The sequence below is a fragment of the Panthera onca genome, chromosome D3 (assembly GCF_046562875.1).
Source record: "Panthera onca isolate mPanOnc1 chromosome D3, mPanOnc1 haplotype 2, whole genome shotgun sequence".
NCBI lineage: Eukaryota > Metazoa > Chordata > Mammalia > Carnivora > Felidae > Panthera > Panthera onca.
In genome coordinates this window covers 7,949,999-7,976,956 of record NC_138350.1, presented here as the reverse complement: position 1 = coordinate 7,976,956, position 26,958 = coordinate 7,949,999, and the positions used below count along the sequence as shown (strand labels likewise).

Genomic DNA, 26,958 nt, shown 5'->3' with positions numbered 1-26,958 from the left:
CATCCTATGTGTTTGCACTCCCCATGTGAACAGCACCCACAAAGTGGATCCATTATTGACCCCATTTTATAGATGAGGAAACAGAGGCAGCACAGAGAGTCTTGGCCGGCGCCACATGGCGACAAAGTCATGGAGCCACTGTGTGGGGAGAAGAGCTGAGGAGGTGATCTGGGGAGACAGCAATGTCTACAGGCCATTTCCAGCAGCCTGCTGTGGGGGGTGCAATGTGAATGCCCTCCTTGTGCCCTGTGACCTCTTCCTGCTGCTCACTAAGGATCGGGGATGAGTTGGAGCCTTTTGGAGGGCCTTGGGAGGGCCTGGGTGAGCTGTGTGAGGAAGGCAAGTGTGGACACTGTGCGGGACACTGCCAGCTGGCTTGGCCATGGAGAGCACCCAGCTCAGCACCAGGCACACAGCGGGCGCTCGATCAATGTGCACCCTTTTCTCCATCACTCTTCTGCTTGCATGGGAGACAGTGGAGAAGGCCAGAGGCCCACAAACAGCCCCCACCCCGGCCCCTTGGCCCCAAGAGCATCCTGCCTCCCCTACCAGGGCTGGTCAGAAGACCAGGCTTTTCCAGAAGGAATTTCTGCGTGGGGAAGAAGGCCTCCTTTGCCATGAGCAACGAGTCTTCGGGCTTGGACATGCCCTGAGGAGACAAGAAGCTGGGCTGAGAGGGCATGGTGGGCAGACGGCTCTCAAGGTCAGCTTGCAACGCGGGGACAGTGGCGGGAACACTCACCTGCGGGAGGCTGCAGGTGCTAGAGGCCAGCTTCATGGCTTTCAGGATGCTGCCAGAGAAAGTGGAGAGAGTCCAAGGCCAGCCACATTCCCCGGGCTTCGGGAGAGGTCTTGAGAGATACTTCCTCTAGCTCATCTTCCCCGATTGAGAACAACTGCCCCACCCCGTGGACCCTACATAACACTGGACTCAGGGCAACGACAGGCCTTGAGTAGCAGGCCCGTGAACCGGTTCCATCGATACCTAGAGGGGTGTTGCGTTAACCCACTCCCACACTCGCGGGCCCCAGCCAACCTGATCACAAGGCACTGATCACAGCACTGACCACAAGGCTACCCTGCATGCTCTCCAATAGGTGGCTCTTGATGGCAAGGGGCCATGCATGGTTAGGTTTTGATACCCAAGGTGCCATGGAGAGGAGACAAGGGCATCACAAAATGGGATGTGGTGGGAGGAGGAAGATCATGCACTTTGCCAAGGGCCCCGCATTGCCAAGGAAGAGGGCTGGGGGTTCTGTGGAGCCCCCCTCTGCTGAGTACCTCAGCTCTGTTTTAATTTCTTCATAGTCAGACTGTGCCTGGAGCTTCTCTTCCAGCTTCTAGAGGAGAAAATAAAGATGGTTCAAGGCTGGTCCACGTCGTTCTGTCTGGGGATGCCCTGCCTAGATCCTGTCTGCACACCTCCTCTCCCAAGGGCTACCTCTATGGCTTCGGACTTGGCCGTGAGCTGCCGCTCCAGGTCCGCAATCTGGTTGGCAGAGGTCTCCTCCAGTTCCTGCAGAGAATTCTGGAGGTGCTGCACATCCTTCAGCAGCCGCAGGATCTCCCGATCCTTGGAGGCCAGGGCAGCCTCAAGCCGGGGGCCTGAGCACAGCGCGAAGTTCACCTTATCCTGAGGACAGAGTGGGGCTTTGAAGGGCTGGGAGGTGTGGGGCAGGGGGCTGCAGGGCTCCACCCCTGAATCCCAAAGAGAATGGGAAATCCATCTATGGCATGGCCCCCATGCCGTGCACCCCAGAGTGACTCAGCTCCTCCTTACAGGCTCTGGCTTTCCTCTTCTTACCTCTGAGCCTTTGCTCAGGCCAGTCCTACCAGCCTGGATGATTTCCCTCTCTTATTCAAACTGAGGGGGAATGGGCAGAGGAGGTTTTCTGGAGAAAGATGGGTCCAAACTGTGATGAAGTTTAAGAACAAGTTAGTGATTTGGAAAATCGCTTGGCAGCATTCACCAAGGGCAGACGTGTCTCTGTTTGGTATGTGTAGGGAAAAGCAGCCATCTATGCACCAAGATACACATGTGAACACATATGAATATTCATAGCAATTCTCTCTGTAACAGCCCCAAATTGGGCTCCAAATGCCTCCAAGTGCCCTCCAACCAGAGAATGGATGAACAGGTTGTGGTACATCCACACAATGGAACACTATACAGCATTGAAAATGGATAATCTACAACTACTAACACCGGCATGAATCACTCTCTCGGATATACTATGAAGTGAAAGAAGCTAGACACAAAAGTGTGTGTGTGTGTGTGTGTGTGTGTGTGTGTGTTCGTTCCAATTAAGATCAGGTAATGAAAACAGGCACACCCCAGCTGTGCTGTTATAAGTCAGGAGAGTGGTTCCCCTTGGGGAGTAGCCCCCGAATGGGAACACAGGGGGGCATTGTTCTGGGTGTTGGGAATATTCTACTTATTGAACTGGTTGCTGGTTACAGTATCTCTGAAAAACTCAACATGCTATACACTTATGATAAGCTGATAAGCACATTTTTTCTTATATATATTATATTTCAGAACACATTTGTTAAAAAGGAACAAAAAAAACAGGGCCATACCCGGTGAGGAAGTGGTAGGGATTGGGTATTCCCAGCAGAGGTTACCTCACAGATAAAGGTTTAGGTTTCTACACTGGGCACAGTTCCTATCCCAGCGAGATGTTTCCCCTCCATTCCAGGCAGACCCTCAGGGTTAGATGTGAGACCTTGTAGCTACTGCCCTCAGCCCCAAGCCCCATGGCTCCTCCAGATTTTAGGAAATGGCCCCTTTGTCCTGGAAAAAGACAAAGGAGGTTGATGCTTGGGAGGGCCTGAAGTCGGGCTGGTCCTGAGCTCAGTTACAAATGAATCTAAGAAGCGTCAGAAAAAACAAAACAAAACAGAAAACACAACCTACCACTACCAATGCTGGCTATTCTTCCTGGGAGATAAATGCCAATTAAAACAGGAAGCGGATGCCATTAACACATTAAATTAATTAGCATCGAGCGCCACTGTTGTGCTCAGAAAAACTCACCCTCCAAACCGGCAAAATTCCCTATGGCTGATTAGCACAGGCATTTGCTGGGTTCCACGGGGGTTAATTAAGAACCACTGGCAAATTCGTTCTGAGGTGTCCTCATGAGCTCTCTTGCCTTCAGCCTCTCTTGTGCTCACTCTTTGTGTTGTACAGATATACAGGCACATTGCCATATGCACACTGCCTCCTGGGACACAGACACAGGGGGACACACCTACAGACACAGCACACACTGACACAAGGACCTGCTGGAGTCCTCCTGCTGACATGCAGACACACAGAAATACCCAGGTATTAAAGAGATATACTCAGATGGACATGTCACTGTGACACACAGAGACACGTATGTGCTCAGAGATCACATGAGCCATGGGCTAAAACACCTCAGACACACCCCAAACCTACTACTACTACTACGAATAGTATCATCAAATATCCACTGAGCCGAGACTAGAGGGTAAGCACTGTTTTAGGTACTTTACGTGTAATCCTCCCAATAGCTCTACAAGGCAGGTCCAGGTCTTACTTGTACAGATGAGGAAACCGAGGCACAGTCAGATTAAGGATACAGTTATTTGCCCAAAGGCCACCAACAGACACACACATTCATAGTAACACATGTTCACGGAGACATATTCCAATCTTTAAACAGAAAGACAGACACAGGCACACCGGTCTATGTACCAGGGTGTCGGCTGAAGTGAAAACCATGCTGGCCATTTCAGGTTCATGGGTGGAGACTGCAAATCACCCTGGAGCAGCCCCGTTATTATGTGAGGAATTGGGAATCTAGTCCCTTGGTATGCAGAGATCTGGAAAGAAGGTGGACCAGCTTACAGAAGAAACCCGAGGCTTTCTGGGAGAGGAGCAATGGAGATTCTTTTTTTTTTTTTTTAATGTAGGCTCCATGCCCAACATAGGGCTTGAACTCACTACCCTGAGATCAAGAGGTGCTCTACTGACTGAGCCAGTCAGGTGTCTTGAAATGGAGACCTTAACACATGACAGAAGGGTAGGTTGGGGTGGCTCTGAATGATATCTCTATGACCCCAGGACCCCAGAGGGGCACCAACCAGGAGGAAAGAAAAAGATGCACTAACTAAGCAGGCTTAACACAGGAACCTCAAGGTTGACGACTAAAGACTGGTTCTTTGTAGCACGTGGCTGTCTGGGAAGCCCTACTGGAATCATGTTTTGGGAACTAAGGGCTGACGGGAGTGTCAGTCTCCCATCTCGGTTAAGCGGTCCCACTGCGGTCTGGCAGGAATTGAGAACCAGTGGTCAGTGGCGACACCTGGTGGCAACCGCCAAACCGCACCGCCACTCTACAGCTCCAATTACCTCCCTCCCACCCATTCTTGCCAGGCATCTGGCAATAGAAATGGTCCTCTTTGGCCTGAGTAAGTTGCTGGCATTTTTGGACAATTTGGAGTAAAGAACGGCCTCCAGAGGAGGATGCTGGACTTCCTATTAATCACATATGGAAGCCTGAGCCTGAAGAGAGCTCTGGCTGTAATTTGACCGTCGGCTGGTAAAGCAAGTCATAGTAATTATAGTAAACTATGCATTGACCTGGGCAATGCTATGCCCACTGTATCCACATACAGTCATGTGCATAATTTCACACGGATGCACATGACTGACTCACAAGACGTCATCCCATATTCATACTCACCAACACGGCGTTTCCCAACCTTTCCCTCTGACTCTCCCACCATCCTTACCCCACTGGGTCCCTGGGGGGAGCAGCAGGCCAGGCGGATAGAGCTGTTGACTGAGGCGAGTTGTTCTCGAAGGCTTTCTACCTCCCGCTGGGCAGCCTCAGCTCGCTGGGGGTGGGGGGGGGGAGAATTGGGGCAAGTGCAGTTAAGAGGTGAACAGGGCCATAGTGGATCCCACCATGGCCCTCTGCCATCACTCCGCATGCCTCAGGCAGGGCTGGGCCTTTGTCTCCAGCTCCCATGTCACCTAGCATGGAATGGGGCCTGGATGGAGGGTCCGCAGAGGTGGCTTCCGTGAGCTGTGGCAGGCCCTTGGGCAAGTCACTTCCCCTCTCTGGCTCTCAGTTTTCCTCTTGTGAAATGGGGGCAATGAAACACATCTACTGCAGAGGTGTTCCGAAATACATCTAAATCAGAATGCCAGTTTACTGAACTGGGTCTATGGTAGATCTTAACTCCTCAAAAATTTCTAAGAAAAAAGCCTGGAAGAGAGACTCCAAGTGTTAACAATGTAGCCTTGTGGCTTTAGAGAGAAATCTGTACTTTGTCACTTCCTGGTTGTGCGACCTTAGGCAAGAGACTTCATCTGCCCAGCCTCGGTTTCCCTATTTGTAAAATGGGGATGATAAAAGTAACTACCTTCTAGGGTTGTTTGGCAAAGTAAGTGATCCGGTAAAATACAGCTCATTAGGTATCTTAGCTAGGTGCTTACACATATAAATGTGTCAGTAATTGGTTAACTTTAATATAATTGGAAGAGCTGTGACTGTATTTTTTCCCTCAGCTGGTGGTGCAGGTTATACTGATTATGGTTGACTTACACGCTGACCTTGGCAATCAAGATGCTATGCCTATTATATGCACCTGGAGACCCACACACATCCATGTTCACATTTTGGTAATTTATTTTTTTAACTGATTTGTTCATTTACTTACTGGTGTCCTGCCTTGTTACAGAAATGGTTCAAGACAGTTTTGTTTTGGCAAAGGTTTTGGGTGTGTGGGGCTGTAGAGAAATACTTTTATGTTTCCGCACTGTTTGGGCTTTCCAAGCAAATCTGACTGGAATTTAGGATGTGGGCAAAATGACAAGCCTGGAAATCAGCTTGTGACTGATTAGCCAGGAAGAACTGCAGAGGGATTTACCTCTCTGAAGGCATGTGTCTACATGTCAACGGCGGATGACATCCCCTGGGTTGTAAAGCTGGGTTTAAAGTTGCTAGAAACCTACCAGTCTTATCTTCCCCTGGAGAGAAGCATTCGCATTCCACATGCGAAGAACCCAGGAACCTCACCCTTCTGTTCATACTGGCACTTGGGAGGTAGTTTTCTCCCTCTCTCAGAAAGTCCCTCTCCTATATAACGACCCAGAGTCACATGGGGGGGGGGTTTCCTTGCCCACAGTACAAACTCTGGTGCATGCGGGGTGCTGATTCTTGTCACCTCAGGGATAAGAACTGGGGCGAACTGGCAGGGTTATTACTAGTAATATCAACCTGCTCTTCTCCAGAATCCTCTTGTTCACATTCTGGATAATGTGAATACAGATTTAAAAAACCCTAATGTGATGACATTTATTTTCTTCTCCATACTTTCTATAATGAAGTTTTACTTTTAAACTCAGAAAAGAAACATTAAAAAAATTGTTTCCTATCCAAACTACTCTAAGAGCTTTGTTCTCGAGCCTACTTGACGGGCAAAGATCCGAAAGTTTGATGACACACAATACTGGCGAGCTAGAAGGAAACAGGCCCTCTTTTAACTTGCTACAGTGAGTGTAAATTGGTACAATTTCACGGTGGGGGGGGGGCAGTTTGGCCACATCTGTCAAATAAAAACGCACAGATCCTCAGCCCAGTAATTCCACTTCTAAGAATTTACCCTATGTATTGGCTCACGCACGTGTGAAAAGATATCCGTGCAAGGGCGTTCACTGTGGTCCTGATGATGATGGTAAAGGATTGGAAATACCATAAATCTTCATCAACAGGGGACTGGTTAGACCACGGTGGGCAAACTGCAGCCTGATGCCTGTTTCGTAAATTAAATTTTTCTAGTACACAGCCACACTCACTCACTTGCATACCGTCTGTGCTTTCACATACAGCGAAGCTGAACAGCTGTGTCAGAGACCCGCGTACCTAAACATACTTACTCTCTGACCCTTTACAGAAAGTCTGCCATCCCTGGGTTGGGAGACAGTGCGTCCATGTACTACAATACTACAGGCAGTAAAACACACGGACTATTTTTATACAGATATGGAATGAGTTCTAAGATATACACATGGAAAAAATAAGGTTCAGAAGGGTGGGTATAGTATATATTATAGTTTGTGTTTTAAAAAGGGGTAAAAGTAGATATATTCATGGGCTTGTGAGTGGATCTCTAGAAGGGACCTTAGAAATAGGTAAGAGAGGCTGCCAGGGGGAGGGGAACCGGAGAGCCAAGTTGGGGAGGGAGAAGGGAGTTCAAACTTTTTGAGTTTTGAACTATGTAAATGTATTGCCTATTCAAAAACATCACCCTATGAATGCTACCCTTTTCCGAGTTTCCTCTACAGGCGGGAGCAGGGCTGCCCTTATGCCTGCACAGCCATCCTCTGGGCCTTTGCTCCTGCTGTGCCTTCTCCTGGAATGCCTTTCCTCCAGAGAACGGCTCCTGGGCTTTAGGACCCAGCTGCAAAGTGTGCTCCTCTGGGGAAATGACCACTTGCTCTGTCATCCTGCTGGCCCCTCTTGGCCATGTCCCTGGCTGCTGGCACTGCAGGGACCCGGGGGCAAGTAGAGATGTGTTGGGCCCTTGAGACTCCAGACAAGACCCCATGGCCACACCTCGCCTCCTTTCAGAGTCTTGCCAGCTTTGTCTACCAGACAGCAACACATCTGAGGCCAGAAGGCAGAGTGCAGGACCCTTTCTACATAAGTGATAACGGGGACTCGTAGAGGTTAAAGGGCTTTTAAGGACCCGGGCTGGGACTAGAAGATGGGGCCCCAAGGAAGTTTGGGTCCACCCAGTGCTCAGCTGTTGTGGCTGGGATCAAGTGAGAAGGCTGCAGGAGGCCCCTGGTGGGGAGGGAGGGAAAGAAGCCGCTAGGGCTTGTCCCTTGTCACCACCCCAGGCTCTGTGGAACATGGTTCCTCATACAGTCTGGTTGGGACAGACCCACCGCCCAGCTTGGCCTGCGGGCTGGGCTCCCCAGTCACTGCTCTGCTGCCTTCCTCCTGCTGTCTGGAGACACCTGGAAAATGTCACCTGCACAGCAGCCACCAGGGAAGGGCACCGGCTTTTCTCTGTAGGCAGCCTCCTGGCCTTTACCCAGGCTGTTCCCTGGCCTGGAATGCCATCCCTCTACATTTTCAATTTATTCGACAGGTGTCAGCAACATGGCCCTTCCTCCAGGACGTCTTCTTCCCTGACTCTTGTGTCTGGTCAGGTGCCCCTTCCCTGACTTGCTGCCTGAGTCACCCTATTTCTGAATGTTCTGCCAGCATCCCCCCTCCTTCTTCTGGGAGCTCAGGGTCCCAAACATCTCCCAGCCCTAGCACTCAGCATGGCACACGGTTCGATAAATATCGATTGGGTTCAGTCCCTTCCCCCCTTGGCCCGAGACCCCCACCCTGGCACATGTCTTCTCACCTGATTAGCCTTCTCCAAGTTGGTCATGATCAGGCCGACTTCATCTGCCCTGAGACAGAAAGATAAGACCCTGAGAAGGGCTTCTGGCAGCCACCAGGCTGATAACCCCAGCCCCTGCCCGAACCTAAGGGTCTTGCAATGGAAGGCTGAGGAGGCTGCCCCCTACCCTTCCTACTGGAGAGAAACCAGGCTGGGAGGAAAAGAGCTCAGGCTCTGGGGGAATGGGAACAGGGCCTCAGCACTGCACCCCTTCCGGGCAGCCTGGCCTCCCGCCTCCCCCAGGGGTCCATTCTCCTAAGCTGTCCACAGAGCTACCAGGTGTTTGCCCCTGCTGTGCCTTCTACCCAGGATCCCCTTCCTTAAGAGAACAGGACCCTGAGCTTTAAAGCCCAGCTCTGGGGCACCTGGGAGGCTCAGCCAGTTAAGCATCTGACTTCAGCTCAGGTCACGATCTCACAGTTCATGAGTTTGAGCTCTGCATCAGGCTCTCCGCTGTCAGCACAAAGCTGACACTTCGGATCATCTGTGTCCTTCTTTCTCTGCCTTTTCCCTGCTCACACATGAGCTCTCTCTCTAAGATAAAACATTAAAAAAAAAAAAAAAGATGGGAATGCAAGCTGGTGCAGCCACTCTGGAAAACAGTATGGAGGTTCCTCAAAAAACTAAAAATACAACTACCCCACGACCCAGCAAGTGCATTACTAGGCATTTATCCAAGGGATACAGGTGTGCTGTTTTGAAGGGACACAGGCACCCCCATGTTTATAGCAGCACTATCAATAATAGCCAAAGTATGGAAAGAGCCCAAATGTCCATCGACGGATGAATGGGTAAAAAAGATGTGGTATATATATATACAATGGAGTATTACTCAGCAATCAAAAAGAATGGAATCTTGCCATTGGCAACTATGTGGGTGGAACTGGAGGGTATTAAGCTAAGTGAAATTAGTCAGTCAGAGAAAGACAAATATCATATGATTTCATTCATATGAGGACTTTGAGACAAAACAGGTGAACATAAGGGAAGGGAAACAAAAATAATATAAAAACAGGGAGGGGGACAAAACAGAAGAGACTCTTAAATATAGAGAACAAACTGAGGGTTGGTGGAGGGGTTGTGGGAGGGGGTGGGCTAAATGGGGAAGGGGCATTAAGGAACCTAGTCTTGAAATCATTGTTGCACTATATGCTAACTAATTTGGACGTAAATTAAAAAAAAATTAAAATTAAAGAAAAAAAAAAGCACGTACTGGCTAATGCAGCAATATTTCCAAGGGTATAAAACACTGCAAAAAGTTTTATGCCACCAGGAAGCCACAGTAATCCAGTTTCAAGGATAGAGAAGAAAATGTCCTGCAGGAGGCGTATGACAAACCACTTCAAACTAGTGTGGAAACGAAGGGACCAGGCATCCAGGATCTGCAAGGTCATTGCTGTGCTGGCACCGGCGGCCCGGCCCCTGCTTGATGCCTGCCCCCCTCCCACCACCGTGCCCTCCAGCCTTTTGTATTAAAATTGGTGGAAGTAGAAAAAAAAAAAAGAAAGGAAAATTTTAAAACCTAGCTCTAAATTGTCCTCCTGGGAGGCCTCTCTCAACTTACCCCCAGGGTGGTCATTTGTTTATTTCCTGCCCTCCAACCCCCAGATTGCCAGCATCGAGGGGGCCAGGACAGGCCTCATCCACCTCGGCTGCCTCTCTGCTGAGTGTGGGGTGGGGGACACAGGAGGCCTGCGGGGAGTATCTGGTGACTCTAAGCCGCGCATGTGCTTTAGGCATGTTCGGGGCCTTCTTCCGTGCAAGCTGTCCCCCTGCCGCCAGCACTCAACCCGGCATTGCATTCTTCACGTGGTCATCTCCTTCTCGTTTTTGGGTTGCATTCTGAAGGTCATCTCCTTAGGGAAGTCCTCCGTGACTACCCTGGGTAATAGGATCCGCCCTCCCTGTTATTCTCTCTTGCTGCTCTCAGTTCTTCCCTTAGTGTTCACCAGGTGCCCAGAACAGGGCCGAGCATACAGTAAGTGCTCAACAGTATCTGTGAAGGAGCGAATTTATCACTGTATATCATCAGTTACCATCTGTCTCTTCTCTTTAGCTGGGGTCAGGGCCACGTTCTGATGTTTCTTCCAGGGACCCAACACAGCACTGGGTAAATAGTAGGTGCTAAATAAGTGTTTGTGGAATAAGTGATGTCTTATGGCCACGTTGAGTCCAGAGTAATTTAAGTGAATGACACTCGGCTGAGGATTGGCCTGGGTTGCTGTAGTGAAGACAGTCCTAGGAGGTTGGGGTGATGGGGAGGCCCCTGCCCAGCAGACCCTGCTCTGCCACGACCCAGAATGTCATGTATACTCTGTGGTGCATGAATGGCACAGCAAATGACTGGTGAACAGCTGTGTGCCTATGGGGGTGGGGAACACAGGGTGCTTAAAGAAACAGGTGCTTCCGGCGGTGAGTCAGAGGGAGAAGACTCAGAAAGAGAAGGCGTATTTGAGAGGGTCAGAGGGAGGAGGCATGTCTGGGAGGGTCAGAGGGAGGAGGCATACCTCAGCAGGGTGTTCACTTACTTGGATGCTGCCTCCTCATCGTATTTCCGCCGCAGTTCCAACAGCTCTGTCTGTGTGGCCTTTAACGCTGGGAAAAAGTAAAGAGCCAGGGTGAAGTGCCCCCTGCTTTCCCCAGGAACCCACTCCTGCTGCAGGGCCCAGAAAGTAGAATGAGGTTCAAGGTAGTGAAGGAAGACCTTTCTTTTGAAGGTCTTTAGAACCAGTGACAGGTAGAGCTTCCTGCCCTTGGAGGGGCTTCAAGCCGGTCGGAGGGCAGATGAGATCACCCTCTAGGAGTTTATGAAGCTCAGGGCACCCAGGCAAGTGGTAGAGGTCTGTCTGCCCCATGGCCTTGGGTATGAGCTACCCAACATGCTTAGGTCACTCCAGGACCTGGGTGGGGCCATCCATCCATGAGCTCACCCATCCTGAGGTCTGGACCTGGTAGGTGAGGGGGACAGGGAGGAGCAATGAAGTCAACGGATATGTGTATATTATAATAAATGGGAGATTTCTCATAAAATTCCAGATTTCTAAATCTCCAAAAAATCTGGAGGCTTGGTGACATTGGGCCATATGGCAGTGGCTGGCTGGTGCTCAGCAGTGGCCATCTCTTAGTCAAGGCCCAGGTCCTCTAGTTTGCTCCAGATCCCACCCTTTCCTACGGCTTTCCCTAATCTGGCTGCTTGTTTGTGTGTCTGGCCCCTACAGGCACTGCCTTTGCCACCCCTGATTTAATTCTACTTCTCAAGGCCTCTCTCCACAGCAATATGGCCTCTGGGGACGGGGCTCGGACCCCCACTGGGTCCACTTCCACTTCCTTCCCAAATTCCCCTCTCGCCTTCCTGATTCTAGAATACCTGAGCCTGTGTTCACAGTGTCACTGTCCCCTTCTCCTCCTCCTCCTGGTCTGACGGGGCTGGGGAGCTGCACGGGGCCAGGGAACACATGCCAGATACATACCTGAATGTAGGACTTTGATCTTTTCCTCTGCCTCCCCCAGTCTGGCTGCCAAAGTGATTTGTACTTCTTGAAGGCCCCTGCAGAGAGACTGAGCCTGCTCAGAATGGCTCTGCTCGTGCCTGTGTGGATGGGCCCTGCCTGGGTCCCCAAGGTGGCCCTCCTGTCTTCCTACCCCTCTTACCTGTTCTCTGTAATCTACACCCCTGCCTTTTTAAAGGGTCCTTAAACATGACATTCAGGCATTTGGCCGCTTTGCTGTTTTGCTGACTGTGTGGCAGCATTTGGGTGGACCTACATCAGGTAGTGACTTTGCCTCTCTGGGCCTCAGTTTCCTCATCTGTACAATAAGGTTTCTAGTGGGGTTTGCCTCTGTGAGTGTTGTGAAACACCTTCAGTATGATGCCTGGTACCCAGTGTTCCCTCAATATCATTAGTTACTATTCCTGTCCCCGGGGAGGCATTTTTTCCCTTCTCTGTGTCAGGAGTTTGGGATGGTCATCCAGCCCACTATAGCCTAGAGCTTAGGTGTGATACAAGTGTCTCAGCAGAGAAACAAGGGCCCTAGCTGGACTGGGGGAAGGTTTATACAAAGCTTGGGTCTTACGTTGTCTGAATCAGAGACTCTAGAGAAGGAACTTTACCCCTGATCCTACACCCTGACCCTCTCAGTGAGGGTGAGGTGTGTGTTACACATTGGCAAAGTGGGTGTCTCACTCAAACCACTCCAGCCTCATTCATCTCCTTGCTGGCAAACACACCAGGCATGTTTCTGCCTCAGGGCCTTTGCACTGGCTGTCCCCTCTGTGTAGAACATTCTTGCCCTATATATCTGCAAGTTTCACCCCCACCTTCTCAGGGCTTTCCTCACCTTCTCAGTGAGGCCTCCCCTCATACCCTATTTAAAACTTCAGCCTCAATGTCATCCCCCCTTCTCTGCTTTCTTTTCCTTCACAACCCTTATCTTCATGTAGCAGACTTTATCTTGTTTAACTTGTGTCTTCCTCATGAGAAGGTAAACTCCAGGAGGGCAGGGAGGTTTGTCCATTTGTTCACTGCTGTGTCCCTAGAACAGTGCTTGGCACACGGCAGGTGGTCCCATAAATACATGGAATGAATGAATAAAGGAATAAGTGAATGAAAGGCTAAATGTAATGACCACCATGAAACTGGCCTAGAAAAGCCCCAAGAATCCAGAAATTATAATAATCCAGGTATTATTGCTCCCACATCAGCTGTAAGGGCAACCATCTACTGACACATTCCCAGTGAGCACTGAGCTAAGTGCATACGTTCATTCTGACCGGAGACTAGGAGTTGATATGGCCTGCCCACCTGATCAGGCTTTGGCACCCAGTTGTCCAATCACACACGAATCTCAGGGTTGCTGTGAATGTATTCTGCAGATGGGGTGAACATCTGCAGTCAGCTGGTGTTAAGTAAAGGAGAATAATCTCAATACTGTGGGTGGGCCTCATCCAACCAGTTGCAAGTCTTAAAAATAAAACTGAGGAAGAATTCTGCCGCCAGACTGCAGCACTGACTCCCGCCTGACAGTTTCCAGCCTGCTGGTTAGCTCTACCAATTCAGACTTGCCAGCCCCAACTGTGTGAACTAAGTCCTTGAAATACATGTCTTAATTAATTAAAATAAAAAATCCTTCCGGTTTTATTTCTCTGGGGAACCCTGCCTAATATACCGCCATTGGTCCCATTTCCCAGCTGGGAAAACTGAAGCTCAGACAGGTGATGTGACCTGCCCAGGGCTGGCCACTGAACCAGGCCTGGATCTCTATCTCCAACCTGAATCCAGATTCCCTGATGGTCCCACCTCCCAGCCAGTGGGGCAGCAGGGCCCCGCCTGTTCCTCCCCACTCACTTTTGTTTCTCTGCCTCATTTCTCTGCAGCAAAGTTTCTGTCAGGAGGGCTTTGCCGGGAATGCCTGGGAGGCGGCTCCCCTCGGTCAGCGTGGGTCCGGCCGGAGACGTCCCCTCTCTCTGCTCTGGAGGGAGGAAAAGAGGGAAAACCGCCCATCGCTGGAAGCGACATGGCAGCCAGAGCCGCCTTCTGCAAACTGGACAGATCGGCAGTGCTGGGATAAGAGTTGATTTCTCAAACTCGAGTGTTAGAGAGAGTGCGGCTGTGGAAACCTGCCATCACATGGTCGGCTGGGTTGTAGCCGTCGGGGGTGTGTGTGCACAAAAGTCAAGTCCCCATAGTGCCGGCCTCAGACAGCAGGCCCAGGTGCTTCCTTTGCCCTCTTGGACCTGTTCTAGCCTCCTTGGCCTTCTTACTTTTTTAAGAGTCATGGTCAAGTATACATAACATGAAATTCACCATTTTAACCATTTTGAAGTATACAATTCAGTGACATTTAGTACATTCACAGTATTGTGCAACCGTTAGCACTAATTCCAGAACACTGTCATCACCCCAAAAGGAAACCTGTCCCCATTAAGCAGTCACGCCTTTTTCCCCTCCCCCAGCCCTTGGCAACCACTAATCTGCTTTCTGTCCGTGGGGATTTGCATATCCTGGATATTTCATATCACTGGAATCACACATAATGTATGTCCTGTTGTGTCTGGCTTCTTTCACTTAGCAAACTGTTTCTGAGGTTCATCTAGGTTTGTTTTATGGTTAAATAATATTCCATTTTATGGATATGTCATAAATGTTTTCCCATTCATCTGCTGATAGACATTTGGGTTGTTTTCACCTTTGGTTGTTGTGAATAGCCCTGCTGTGAATATGTGCACACGCGTTTCTGTTTGAGCACCTGTTTTCAGTTCTTTGGAGTATATATTACCTAGGAGTGAAATGGCCGGGCCACGGGGTAGCTCTAGGTTTAACTTCCCCTCTCCATAGGTGGTGGCACATACTCAGATGCTCAGTCATAGCTGACCTCACCTGCAGGTGCCCCTGGGCAGGGCCCACATCAGTTGTACCTTTGCAAGCCCCTGGTGGCTCCTTTAGGGGATCAGTGTGTGCCTTTGGTACTGAATTTTTCATGGGGAGAAAGGCTGCTCAAGGGCCGGCCATCAAGCGTGAATGTCTCAAGAATTCCAAAATCTGGGCTCCTGCCCTTGGGCCTGAGTCAGTTAAGTTCAGTCCTGGTTGTTAAACTCCTACTGTGAGCCTGGCACAGCAGGGTGAGTGCAGGGCTGGGCAGTGTGCAGAGTGAGGGCCTGACAGAGCGGTCAGGGCCTGGCTCGTTCTTACACACGCACACATACACTGGGAATATTCCAGGGGCTGAGGCCACAGAAGTGAACAAACAAACAAGGTCTGACCCTTACGATGCAGAGTAACAAGTGCTCTCACGGAGAGACATAGCCTAGGGCCAAGGGCAAGAGCCCTTGGTTTGAATCCCTGCTTGGCCACCTGTTGCTTCTGAGATTCAGTTACCCCTTTGTAAAATGGGGCCAGTGGTACCTCAGAAGGTTGATATAAGATGACAGTGGGATACTGTGTGAAAGGCACATGGCACAGAGCAAATGCTCTGAAGAGGCAGTTCCCACTACTATTATTCTGATAGAAGGAAGTTCAAACCCTAGAGGCACCTAGAGGGACAAGCTGGCTTGTCAGGGAGGCTGGAAGGGCATTCTGGGTACAGGAAGAGAGTTGGCAAAAGTGCTGTATTTTAGTCACCATAAATCTTCCCCAGAAGACTCTGCCCAGGACTAAGCATACAGCAGGTGTCCACTAGGCACTGGGGGGATGGGAGGGGGCTGTGAAATTGGGAGTGTGCCACAGCAGTCAAACTTTGATTTGGCATGCCTCAGGCCATTATCTTCTCCACAACTCTAGGAGGTAGACCAGGGTTCTGCAAAGACAGCCCTTGGACCAAATCTGGCCCACCGCCTGTTCTGTTTGTGAAGTTTTACTGGAATATAGCCACACCCACTCATTTACATATGTTTTATGGCTTTTTTTTTTTTTTTTTTTTTTTTTTTACAGAGTTTAGTAGCTGTAACAGAAAGCCTACAAAGCCTGAAATATTTACTCTCTGGCCCTTTACAAAAAAAAAAAAAAAAGAGAGAAGGTAATCTTGCTGAACTTTGAGGTGAATCCTCCTCATTTATTCCTTAGACAAGTATCCCTAAACCTGACTCTTCTCTGCTTAATTTTCCTCCTAATCTTTCTCACCATGTGAAATACTATATATTTAACATTTATTGGTTGACAGTCTCTCCTCTATAAGGTCAGTGCCATGAGGGCAAGGATTTTTGTCTGTTTTGCTCCTGGCTATGTCCCCAGTGCCTGTGACAGTGCTGGGCTTGAAGCTCAATGAACACTGTTAGATGGCTACCAAGAGCTTTCATGTGCACATCTGCTTCTCCCCATGGAGACCTTCTACCTCACCTGCCAGAGGTAACCACCATGATGGATTTTGTTCATCATTTCCTTGATTTTAAACATTTTTATCATAATATGTGTATACCTAAACTATATTTTTAGCTTTTCTAGTTTTTTGACTTGTCTTATCTGGTGCTGAGACAGCGCTGTATTCATATCCTGTTTCCCTCTACTCCTGGGCACAGAGTAGATTTTCCAGGCTCCTTTGCAACTGGGTGTGGTCATATGAATGAGTTTTGGCCAATGACAAGTGGCTGTGGAAGTGATGCGGGCCACTTCTGAGCCTGGACCCATAAACCTCAGTATGACCCTCCACATTTTTTCTTTGCCTGTTGGCAAGTTGTCACCAGTCACTGTGACTCCGGATGTCATGTGTTGAAGATGGTGGGACCACCACAGCTGGGTTGCCCGAGTGACTCCATGGAGCATGCTCTCCAACTTCCCACCCTTCAAATATATTAAGCTTCTGGGATTTCGGGTTGGTTTGTTTCTGCAGCGACGTACCCATAACCCATCCTACATCTGAAACGATAAAGTTGAGTTCCTTGCCCCCCGACCCCTCCAAAGGCGGCCAAGATTGGCTGTTGAAGATCCACAGCCTGTTTTTTCATTATGGACATCCCGTGAAGGCCTTATCAGTACCTTTAGGGCCAAGGAGCTCGGGGTGCCTCTTCCACGAAGCGTGGAGGTCTCGCCGCGGCTGCCCGCTGGGGTCGAAGCTGGGGGGCTGCAGTCTGTCGTCTAGGCCACGCGCTGCCTCAAACACAGGCACAGGGTCTGCACACACACAGAGAGAGGAGCACGGGAGTGGCGGGGGCCCTGAGGGCTGAGGGCTGCCCAGGCTAAGCTCGCAGGGCCTGGGGGGTCCCTCTCAGGATGCTCTCCATGCACAAGAGCCTTCTGGAGTTGCTCTGATGGCTTAGGAGACCAATGTAGAATTTCTGCTTTATGAGGGAGCCGTCTACTTCAGGTACCCGCTCAGTGGAGCGTGTGCCATCCCCAGGGGCATGCGTGTCCTGCCCACCTGGAATACTACTAACGACGATAACTGTCACAGCAAGTGCATGTTTCTGGATTCCATGGTGCCATCTGTGGTGGCCATGCGACTGTCTTGCATACCTCCGACCACAGGAGGTCATTAAACGAGGACCTCACTCTGAAATCCATCGTGAGGTCAGTCTTCTAAGACAAGGCCGGCAGGCAGCCAGGATGGGGCCGACTCCTGAGGGCCACGGGACTGCTCTGAGCACCAAGGACTCCCCCAGGGCCTGCTCAGCACTGCACAGACTGCTCAGGCTGTCCTGTGTGGATGCTGCCACCCAGTTGCCTGCCTCTCCTTCCTCTGACACTTTTCCCACCTCCCTCCCCATTTTTCTTCCCCCGTGTTTCCTCAATACCATCCATCGACCTACCTACCTAATCCTTGGGGGTACCTCTCAGTGCACCTGGGCCAACACACCACCATTTGTTGCATGTGAGGTTGACTAAACAATGGCTTTTCTGGGGGTGAAATACATCCCTGCAGGTAAGATACCCCCCAATTTCTCAATAGCTAAAAGATGAGGAATGTGTAGGTCCTTCTGCCTGGAATTGTTTGCCTCCCCACCCTGTCATCTAGGAAGCACTTCCTCTTCCTTCAGATCTAGACGCCAGCACTTCTTCCACGTGACTTTCCCCACTCCCCACCCTCGGCAGGTACTACAGACACCTGGGTAATGCCAGAGGTTGGGGTGGCGTCTTCTAGGCTACAAAGCTGTTCACGGGAATGGGTTCCCGTGATGCTCCCAGCAGCCCCCGGAGGCTGGCTTGGATCCAACTCATTTTCACAGATGAGGAAACCAGCTCAGAGCAGCCAGGTGACTTGAAGGGCAGAGGTGAGTTTCAAGTCTGGGTCTCTTTCTCAGATGCCGCAAAGGCTTCCTGTCCCAGAGATGTGGACATTTCCAACCCAGCAGCCCAGGTGGGTATTCATGGGGGCCCAGGAAAGCCAGAGCCTCTTTGCCCCAGACAAAGGGGCCTGGGTCTGGTCCACAGTCCTTTCAAATGCCCTCTCTCTTGCTGTTCACTCTCCTGGAGTCTCCTGCCACCACCCGCTCAGCCACTGTTCTCTGCTGGGGTGCAGAGGGATTAAGAGCATGGATCCTGGGTCCTGGTCTAATCCGTACTTGCTTTTTAGGATTGCTGGGTGACTCCGGCAAGCAACTCTACCTCTCTGTGCCTCACCATAAAAGTTCCGACCTCATGGGGTGCCTGGGTGGCTCAGTCGGTTAAGCATCCGACTTTAACTTAGGTCACGATCTCACGGCCCGTGAGTTCGAGCCCCGCGTCGGGCTCTGGGCTGACGGCTCAGAGCCTGGAGCCTGCTTCCGATTCTGTGTCTCTCTCTCTCTCTGCCCCTCCCCCGTTCATGCTCTGTCTCTCTCTGTCTCAAAAATAAATAAACGTTAAAAAAAAAAAAAAAAAAGTTCTGACCTCATAAGGCTGGGATGAGGATCCATGCACATAAAGTGCTCAACGCAGCGACTGGCATTTGGTCATCTTGGAACAAATAGAAGCCCTGGCTATTCCTGTCTTTTTGAGCTCCAGTCACACTGGCTTTCTCTTAGTCCCTCAAATGTACCTTCCTACTGTGGAGTCTTTGTACAAGAAAGAGCCTCTGCCAGGAACACCCTGTCCTCCCTTTTAACCTCTTTCAGCTAGTTAATGCTTAATCACCTTTCATATTGCAACTCAGACGCCACTTCTTCCAGGAAGCCTGCCTTGACCAGTCATTCCTCCAATATGAGCTCTCTCAGCTGCCTGCGCCTTTCCTTCACAGCTCTCATTTTAGTTACACTTCTCATTGATTAGCAAGTCCACCTAATTATCACCCACTGGACTGCAAACTCCACAAGGGAGGACTGGGACCGCATCTGATTTTGCTCCCCTCTGGACCCCTTGTGGGTGAACGAAGCCTGCCACGCAACCTGACCCAATAAACATCTGCTGACGGAAGAAACGGGGCAGTGCCTATACATAGGAGCCTTCAGGTCCGGCTGGAACAAGGTCGCCTCTGCGTTTTATCCCTCTCCCTCGCCCCCTCCCACCCCTGTTTGCTTAGGTGGCGGGCGGCTCTGACAATGGGCGTTTGTGCAGAGGTAAGCAGGTGCGCGGGAACGCTGCCGTCTTTCCTCTGTCAGCACTCCCCCCACGCCCCGTCATTAGGCAGGGCCTGCTCAGCGGGGTATGCCATTATGTCTCCCCGGGCTGATGTAATTATACATTGACATAATTAACCCAGCAAGCGCATTAGGCAGGCCAGCTAAAAATTCATCTATAATTATTTGTTGTGTGCATGCTAATGAGTCCATCTGCACTGCCTTTGTACAACACGGACAAATTAATTTACAAGTCTGGATTTTTTAATAAGTTCAAGAAAATGCTTCCTATTGTGTCCTGGTTTTTCAGAAAGGAAGAGAAAGGCGACAAGCACTTGCCGGGGTCAGGGAAGTTAGATAAACACGGGAGGGTGCAGCTCCGAGCGGGCCATGGAGGGCTCACTCTGGTTCCAAGAAGATGGAAAAGATCCGGCTCGTGGCTTGGGGGCCTGCTGGCCACGAGCCTGCCCAAGCCAAACAATTACCCTTGGGTGATAAAGGGTATCATCCGCCCCATTTCCAGGGATCAGGTATTGACACTTCATTCTGCTTGGGGGCCCTGTGGGTCACTCCTTGCTGCTTTGCGCACTCCATCCAGGGGAAGCTGACCTCAGGTGGGCCCCTGGAGGACAGGCTAGAGGACCAGGGTTGGCTGGGTCCCCATTCAACACATGTTCAGCAGATTTTAAGGCTCTGGCTTTTTGCCTTTGTTTGCTGGTACAAGGTAGAACATAGTGGTTAAGCTCACAGAATCTGAAGCCCAGCTCTGGGTCCAGATCCCAAGGAGCCTTGAGCCCTGTTTCCCCACTAATAAAGTGGAAAAATACAACAGTTCCTAATTCCTTGGAATTACTTTTGGGAAGATTCTGGCTCCAAATTGGCCAGTAACTTTGGACAGTTAGTCAACCTCTCAGAGCCTCCATTTTCTATTTTCTCATCTGTAAAATGGGGCCACGTGTGTAGGGTGTGGTTGTGATGTTTGGAAGAGAGAACGTAGATAGATTTTCAGTGCTAGGTGCATAGCTGGGCTTGGTAAATGTGACAAGGCTGCTGCTATTACCTGAGAGGAGGCAGCACGCCTGGTCTTGTGACCCGGAGGTCAGCTGTCTGCATGGTAAATGCTCTGTGGAGTCTCGGGACTGGCAGGGCCTCATATGTTCTTATCAGCCCCTGGGAGATGCAGAATCCAATAATCCTCCTTTAAACTGTCCTCTGGGACCCAAAAATTCCATCATGGAAAGTCATACTGGGGAGGGACTGAAAGGGTCCAACGCTCCCCACCCCAGGGCACAGAGGGGCTAAAGTGGGGGTCCTGTGACTTCCCTGAAGTTGGCCAGCGAGTTGGTGGCAGGACTGGGACAGGCCCTTGGGCCTCCTCTTCCCACACTTCCTTTCTGGTTCCCAGTTTGAGGGGAGAAAGCGGCAGGGGGTATTAGGCTGTGACCGAATCTAACAACCAAAGCACTTTGCATGCATTAGAATTCCTTCAAACTTCACCGCAGCACTATGTTCCCATTTTAGACAGGGAAGCTGAGGCACAGGGGGCAGGGTGAAGTCGTTTCCCCAAGGTGAGGCCCAGTAAGGGAGATGCTGCTATTCTCCATTTTTCAGACAAGAAAATAAAGGCCCAGAGAAGAGATGCCATGTGCCAAAGGTCACCTAGCTCAGAAGTGGCAGAGGTGGGATTTGAGCTCAGGGTACCAGGCCATTCTTTGTAGTAAGTAGGCCAAACTGCCTTGAGGCAGGGCATGGGAAGTTTCTACTTGTAGCCAGGAGCATGAGGCTGAGGGCTCTATTCGTCTTTTTCTTTTTCTTTTCTTTCTCTCTTTCTAGAGAGAAAGAGTGTGCATACCAATGGGGGAGAGGGGCAGAGGGAGAGAGGGAGAGAGACAGAAAGAACCTTAAGTAGGCTCCACGCTCATTGCACAGCCCGATGCAGGGCTGGATCCCATGACCCTGGGATCATGACCTGAGCTGAAATCGAGAGTTGGACACTCAGCTGACTGAGCCATCCAGGCGCCCCCGAGGGCTCTGTTCTTGGCTTTGCTGTTGGCTTGCTGTGTGACCTTAACTAAAGCACCAGACGTCTCTGGGTTCTTCGCCGCTCAAATTCCCATTACATGTGTTTCAACACCGTGTATCAATCAGACAGGGATGGAATCCTGCCGAAGTGAGTGCTTTTGGTCCTGGGCTTATCCCTTAGAGCTAGGATCTACAGGCAGAAAGATAATTTCAAACATCTTCACAGGTTAACTTGACATAAGAGGTATGAATGTTGTGAATTCCCAAAGCAGCCTCAGACAAAGGGAGAGGGGGCCAGGCTGGGAGGCTGAGGATCAGCCTGCTGTGACATCTACAGAGAAAGCCACTCAGGCACTGTGTGTCTCAGTGTCCCCGTCAGTAAAATGGGGACAACAGGATCTACGGTAGAGGCTGTGCAGGGATTCCGGGAGCACGCCGAGCCCCATGACAACGCCTGGCCCCCAGCAGGCTGAGTGAGTGCTGCCTTTATGCTTATAATTATGACTTGTGGCAGCCGTGGAAACCTCCTGCAAGAAGCTGGTGACATACCACGTGCTGCACTTGCCATCCGCTGTGGCATCAGCTCTGAGGCCATGCTTGCCTGGGGCTGCTCCCCTCAACTGGGCCCGACAGGGGTTGCAGAGCGAGGCCACTCCTGCTGATGCTGGAACAGGCAACTCTTGTGTCGTGGACTGAACCGTGTCTCCCCAAATCCATGTGTTAAAGCCCTAACCCCTGATGTGGCTGTACTTGGAGACAGGGCCTTTAAGGAGGTAATTAGGGTTGAGCGAGGACATAAAGTTGGAGCTCTAATCCCACAGGACGGTGTCCTTATGTGGAGAGGAAGACACCAGAGCTCTCTTTCTCTCTGCAGGTGCACAGACCAAAAGCCACGTGAAGACAGCAAAGGCAGCCATCTGCAACCAGGAGGAGAGCTCTCACCAGAAGCCAGCTCTGTTGGCACCTTGATCCTGGACTTCCGGCCACCAGAACTGTGAGAAACACATTTCTTTTGTCTCGGCCACCTGGTCTGTGGTATCATTACAGCAGCCTGAGCAGACCAGTACATCTTGCTCTGGGGCTGCCTGTCAGCCTAGCTGGGACTTTCTTTGAGGTTCCTCCCACCAAGCCTCCTTCCTCCCCTCCCCTCCAGGTTCAGATCAGCACTGCCATCTAAAGGCTCTCCCTGCCTCCTCCTCTTCCTCTTCTTCATCCTACACAGGCATCTCCCCCATCGCCTCTTGCGTATCTAATGCCATCTTAGCATCGGTCTGCTTCCATGGGACCCAAACCAATATGTGACTACTCTGTCTCCTCTTGGACCCTTGATCTTCCCATCTGTCAAATGGGGACAGCCATAGTGCCTCCCCTGTGGGGCTGCTGCTAGAATCTGCAGAGTCTGTGGATGTGAACTGAAGCCCACAGTATGGTGCTGGCATCTTCCAGTGATGAGTCTGGAGCGGGCAGAGCTCACGGGGTGGGGGCGGGGCACATACAAGTCCACGTACAGGCTTCACTCGGCACGAGCTTGTTGAGCATCTGTGGGGGGCACGGTGATGCCTTGTCTGTGTGTAACTGGTATCCCAGTCACAGGATATGGAGGGGAATTAATCCTAAGGACAGTGGAAAGTGACACGTTCCATTTGCCTTTTTCAAAGGCTCATCCAAGCTGCTGTGTGAAAAATCAGCTGTAGAGGGAGCCAGAGGGGAGGCAACTGTGAAGGTCCAAGCAGCTGAGATCAGGGAGGTGGCGGAAGTGGGGAGAGGGTTCAGATTCCAGAGGCAGACGGGAGGAACTGATAGTTCTTCCTATCAGGGTACTAGGTTGAATAGTGTCCCCCCAAATTCATGTCCATCCAGAACTTTGGAACTTGACCTTATTTAAAGACTTTATGTTTTAAGTAATCTCTACACCCAAAATGGGGCTCAAACTTTCAACTCCGAGATCAAGAGTCGTGTGCTCTACTGACTGAGCCAGCCAGGTGCCCCTTGAACTTGACCTTATTTAGAATAGGGTCTTTGCAGAAGAACTCAAGTTAAGATGAGGTCCACTGGGTTAGGGTTGTCTAATCCAATAACTGGTGTCCTCAAAAGAAAAGACGACACAGAGAGAGACACACAGAGAAGACGGGGGCAGGGATCGAAGTGATGCGTCTACCAGCCCAGGATGGTCTGCTACCACCAGAAGTAGGAGAGACAAGTGGAACAGATTCTCCCTCAGAGTCTCCAGAAGGAACTGACCCTGCCAACAATTTTGGACTTCTGGCCTCCAGGACTGAGAGTGTACATTTCCATGGCTTTGCTCCATAGTCTGTGGTGATTTGGTATGGCAGTCCCAGAAAACTAATACATCATGCTCTGGAGGACAGAAATCCCAAGTCTGTTGACAGAACTGTGCTCTCTCCATCTGTTCCATGCCTTTCTCCCAGCTTCTGGTGTTGCTGGTAATCCTTGGCTTATAGTTCCTTGGCTTTGGCTCTGTCATCATGTGGCCTTCTCCTCTGTGTCTCTTTCTCTCCTCTTCTAAGGACACCAGCATTAGGTGGATTAGGGTCCACCTAATGACCCCTTCTTAACTTGATTATATCTGCAAAGTCGCTGTTTCTAAATAAGGTCACATTCATGGGTACCAGAGGTTAAGACCTCCACGTCTTTTTGGGGCACACAATTCAACCCATAATACATGGTAACTGATTGGATACCAACTGTGAGAGAGGCAGGACTGGGGGGCTGTTCAGACTCCAAGTCCCAAACGAAGGAAGTCCTCACTCAAGTCTAATGTAGTACTTCCCTCCTGCTGTACCCATTTCACCTGGCACCCAGGGAACAAGCCCATTGTGTAAGAGGAAGCAGCAGCTCCTGGGCTCTCACTCTCCTGTGGGTTTATCTGCCCCAACTGTGGAGGCATTGGGCTATGGCTGCAGGAGGATCTGTGTCTGAAAAGCACACAGCAATGATGGTGTCATACTTCCCTGGGCATTTTCTACCCTTTATTTCCTCCCTGCTGGTGCATAGTGGGAATTCTTAGATTTTACGGTGTGTGGGAAACCCATTTCTTCCCACCTCCCCGATCTGGGAGAAATCACAGAGCCCTGAGCTGTACTGCTGGGGGTTGAGTTAGGGAGGAAAAAAATTACTAGCAACCAGACGACTGGAAGATTGCCAAATTACACGTAGGTAAAAGGCTTGGCTGTGGTGGCTGGCAAATCCAAGGGTTTCCCGCTTACTTTATCCAACAGCATGGTTCGATCCATCAGCTAAATGTCACTGGCTGCTCTTACAAACACAAATTGAAAGAGAGAGAAGTGACAACAGATCTTTAAAATGTTTGGAAGAGGTTCCTCAGAGAACCTGACAGTCGCGGGGAACTGGGGGCATCTTGCTTTCATTCCTCAGTCTTCTCTTTCCCCTTGGGGCCCTGCTATGGCTTTTCACATAGTAGGTGCTCAGTAAATGCAGGTTGTTTTCAGCTTCTAAGTTTGTGGTTATTTATTATAGCAACAACAGGAAACGAATAGTTTCTAATGCAGCCATATATTCATAACTACATTTTTTGGAAAGATTATTTGAGAGACACAGAGCACGTGAGCAGGGGAGGGGCAGAGAGAGAGAGAGAGAGAGAGAGAGAGAGAGAGACAATCCCAAGCAGGCTCCACACTGCCAGAGCAGAAACGTGAGGTCATGACCGGAACTGAAGTCAGGAGCTGGATGCTTAACCGACTGAGCTGCCCAGGCGCCCCTCACCAGTACATTTTTACTGAGCACCTACTATGTGTCAGACACTATTACTTCACTTGCCAATTGTTTTCTGAGCATATACTGTCTGCCAGGGAAGTTTCCGAGCCCTGGAGATAGAGCAGTGAATAAGAGGGAATTTCTGCCTTCCCGGGGTTGACGTTCTAGAGAGGAGAGATGGACAAAGGACAAATAAGCCAATGGCAGTAAGGGGGTAGAGAAGAGAAATAAGGCAGGGTCAGGGCAGAGAGTGGCCTGACATGTGTGGTGGGGGAATGGTGCTAATTGAGGCAGGCTGGTCAGGGAAGGCTTCTTGAAGGAGCGGACATTTGAACAGAACCTCGAAGGAAATGAGGAAGCACCGGGAGATACAGGCCCCATTAGTCTGAGAAAGGGTAGTAGACCCTTATGACCAGCTGCCCCCCCGCCCCAGTTACTTTCCTAGAAACACAACATAGCTCGACCTTCACAACAACTGACCCATTTTACAGATGAGAATGTGGGGCTGAGAGAGGCTGGCAATGTCTGGGGACTTTTGGTGCCAGCTTCACCCCCCTTCCCTGTAGGCTGGTCTGCGTGTTGCTGCCGAGGGTGGTAGGTGGGTTCAGAGCAGGCTCTGGCTCTCCAAACACTAGTTTCTGGTCTTTGTTCCCCAAATTCCAGCTACCACCAATCCTGGAATGGGTGGGGCACCCATATCCGGGAAGCTAGGACATGGGGTAGACAAGATGCCCTGCCAGTATCTTTAGTCAGAAGCTCCTGGGAACTGATATTTCCTCACCCCTCCACTCACGTATGCCAGGCGCTTTGCATATATTTACATCTCATTTGATCATCAAAACAATCACCTGAGGGATGCTTATATCCCCATATTCCAGATGAAAAAACTGAGGCCTAGTAAGGTCACCAAGCTAGAAAAAGGCAGAGCTGAATTTGAACCTAGTGCAATCCAAATGCCAGGCACTGGCATACTCACTTCACAACTGCTGCATCCACCTGCCCCTAAAAGATTACCAACCTAACATTTGTCCTTATGCGACTCAGAATTTTTAATTTTTTTTTTAACTAAAAAAAATTTTTTTAAGAGAGAGAATGAGTGGGGGAGAGGGGCAGAGAGAGAACCTTTTTTTTAATGTTTGTTTTTGAGAGAGAGAGAGAGAGACAGAGACAGAGTGTGAGCAGAGGAGAAGCAGAGAGAGAGGGAGACACAGAATCAGAAGCAAGTTCCAGGCTCCGAGCTGTCAGCACAGAGCCTCACACAGGGCTTGAACTCAATGAACTGTGAGATCATGACCTGAGCCAAAGTCAGACACTTAACCAACTGAGCCACTGAGGTGCCCCAAGAATCTTTTTAAAAAATGTTTATTTATTTTTGAGGGGGGGGTTAGGCAGAGATAGAGGGAGACAGAGGATCCGAAGCAGAGAGCCTGATGCAGGGCTCGAACCCACGAACCGTGGGATCATGACCTGAGCCAAACCTAGATGCTTAATTGAGCCACCCAGGCGTCCAGAGAGACAGAATCTCAAGCAAGCTTCACGTTCAGCATGGAGCCTGACATGGGGCTTGATCCCACGACCCTGGGATCATGACCTGAGCCAAAATCAAGAGTTGGACACCTAACCGACTGACTAAACCATCCAGGCGCTCCTGTAACTCAGTGTTTTTTAACTTAAAAATACTTTAAAGGAATACCCTGTTACATTATTGTAAACATAACCGGGACCCTGCATCATAACCAGGAGGTGCTTTAAATCATAAAAAATAAACATAAAGAGGGGGCGCCTGGCTGGCTCAGTCA

General features: G+C 50.3%; 1 protein-coding gene across 10 annotated transcripts in view; it reads right to left on the bottom strand.

Annotated features, from left to right (window-relative positions):
- Window positions 1-26,958, bottom strand: part of CUX2 (cut like homeobox 2) — a 327,139-nt gene that overhangs the window by 25,415 nt on the left and 274,766 nt on the right. For 9 of the 10 annotated variants that reach the window (XM_060612293.3, XM_060612296.3, XM_060612292.3 and 6 more), the window contains 10 exons: window positions 16,908-17,042; window positions 13,785-13,908; window positions 11,910-11,986; window positions 10,968-11,034; window positions 8,401-8,449; window positions 4,765-4,869; window positions 1,442-1,633; window positions 1,282-1,340; window positions 743-791; window positions 550-670 (listed from right to left, as the gene is read on the bottom strand). In XM_060612293.3, the coding sequence (XP_060468276.2) occupies window positions 550-670; window positions 743-791; window positions 1,282-1,340; window positions 1,442-1,633; window positions 4,765-4,869; window positions 8,401-8,449; window positions 10,968-11,034; window positions 11,910-11,986; window positions 13,785-13,908; window positions 16,908-17,042 (978 nt within the window). The remainder of the gene's footprint in view (window positions 1-549; window positions 671-742; window positions 792-1,281; window positions 1,341-1,441; window positions 1,634-4,764; window positions 4,870-8,400; window positions 8,450-10,967; window positions 11,035-11,909; window positions 11,987-13,784; window positions 13,909-16,907; window positions 17,043-26,958) is intronic. The other variant, XM_060612288.3, reaches the window with a different exon arrangement.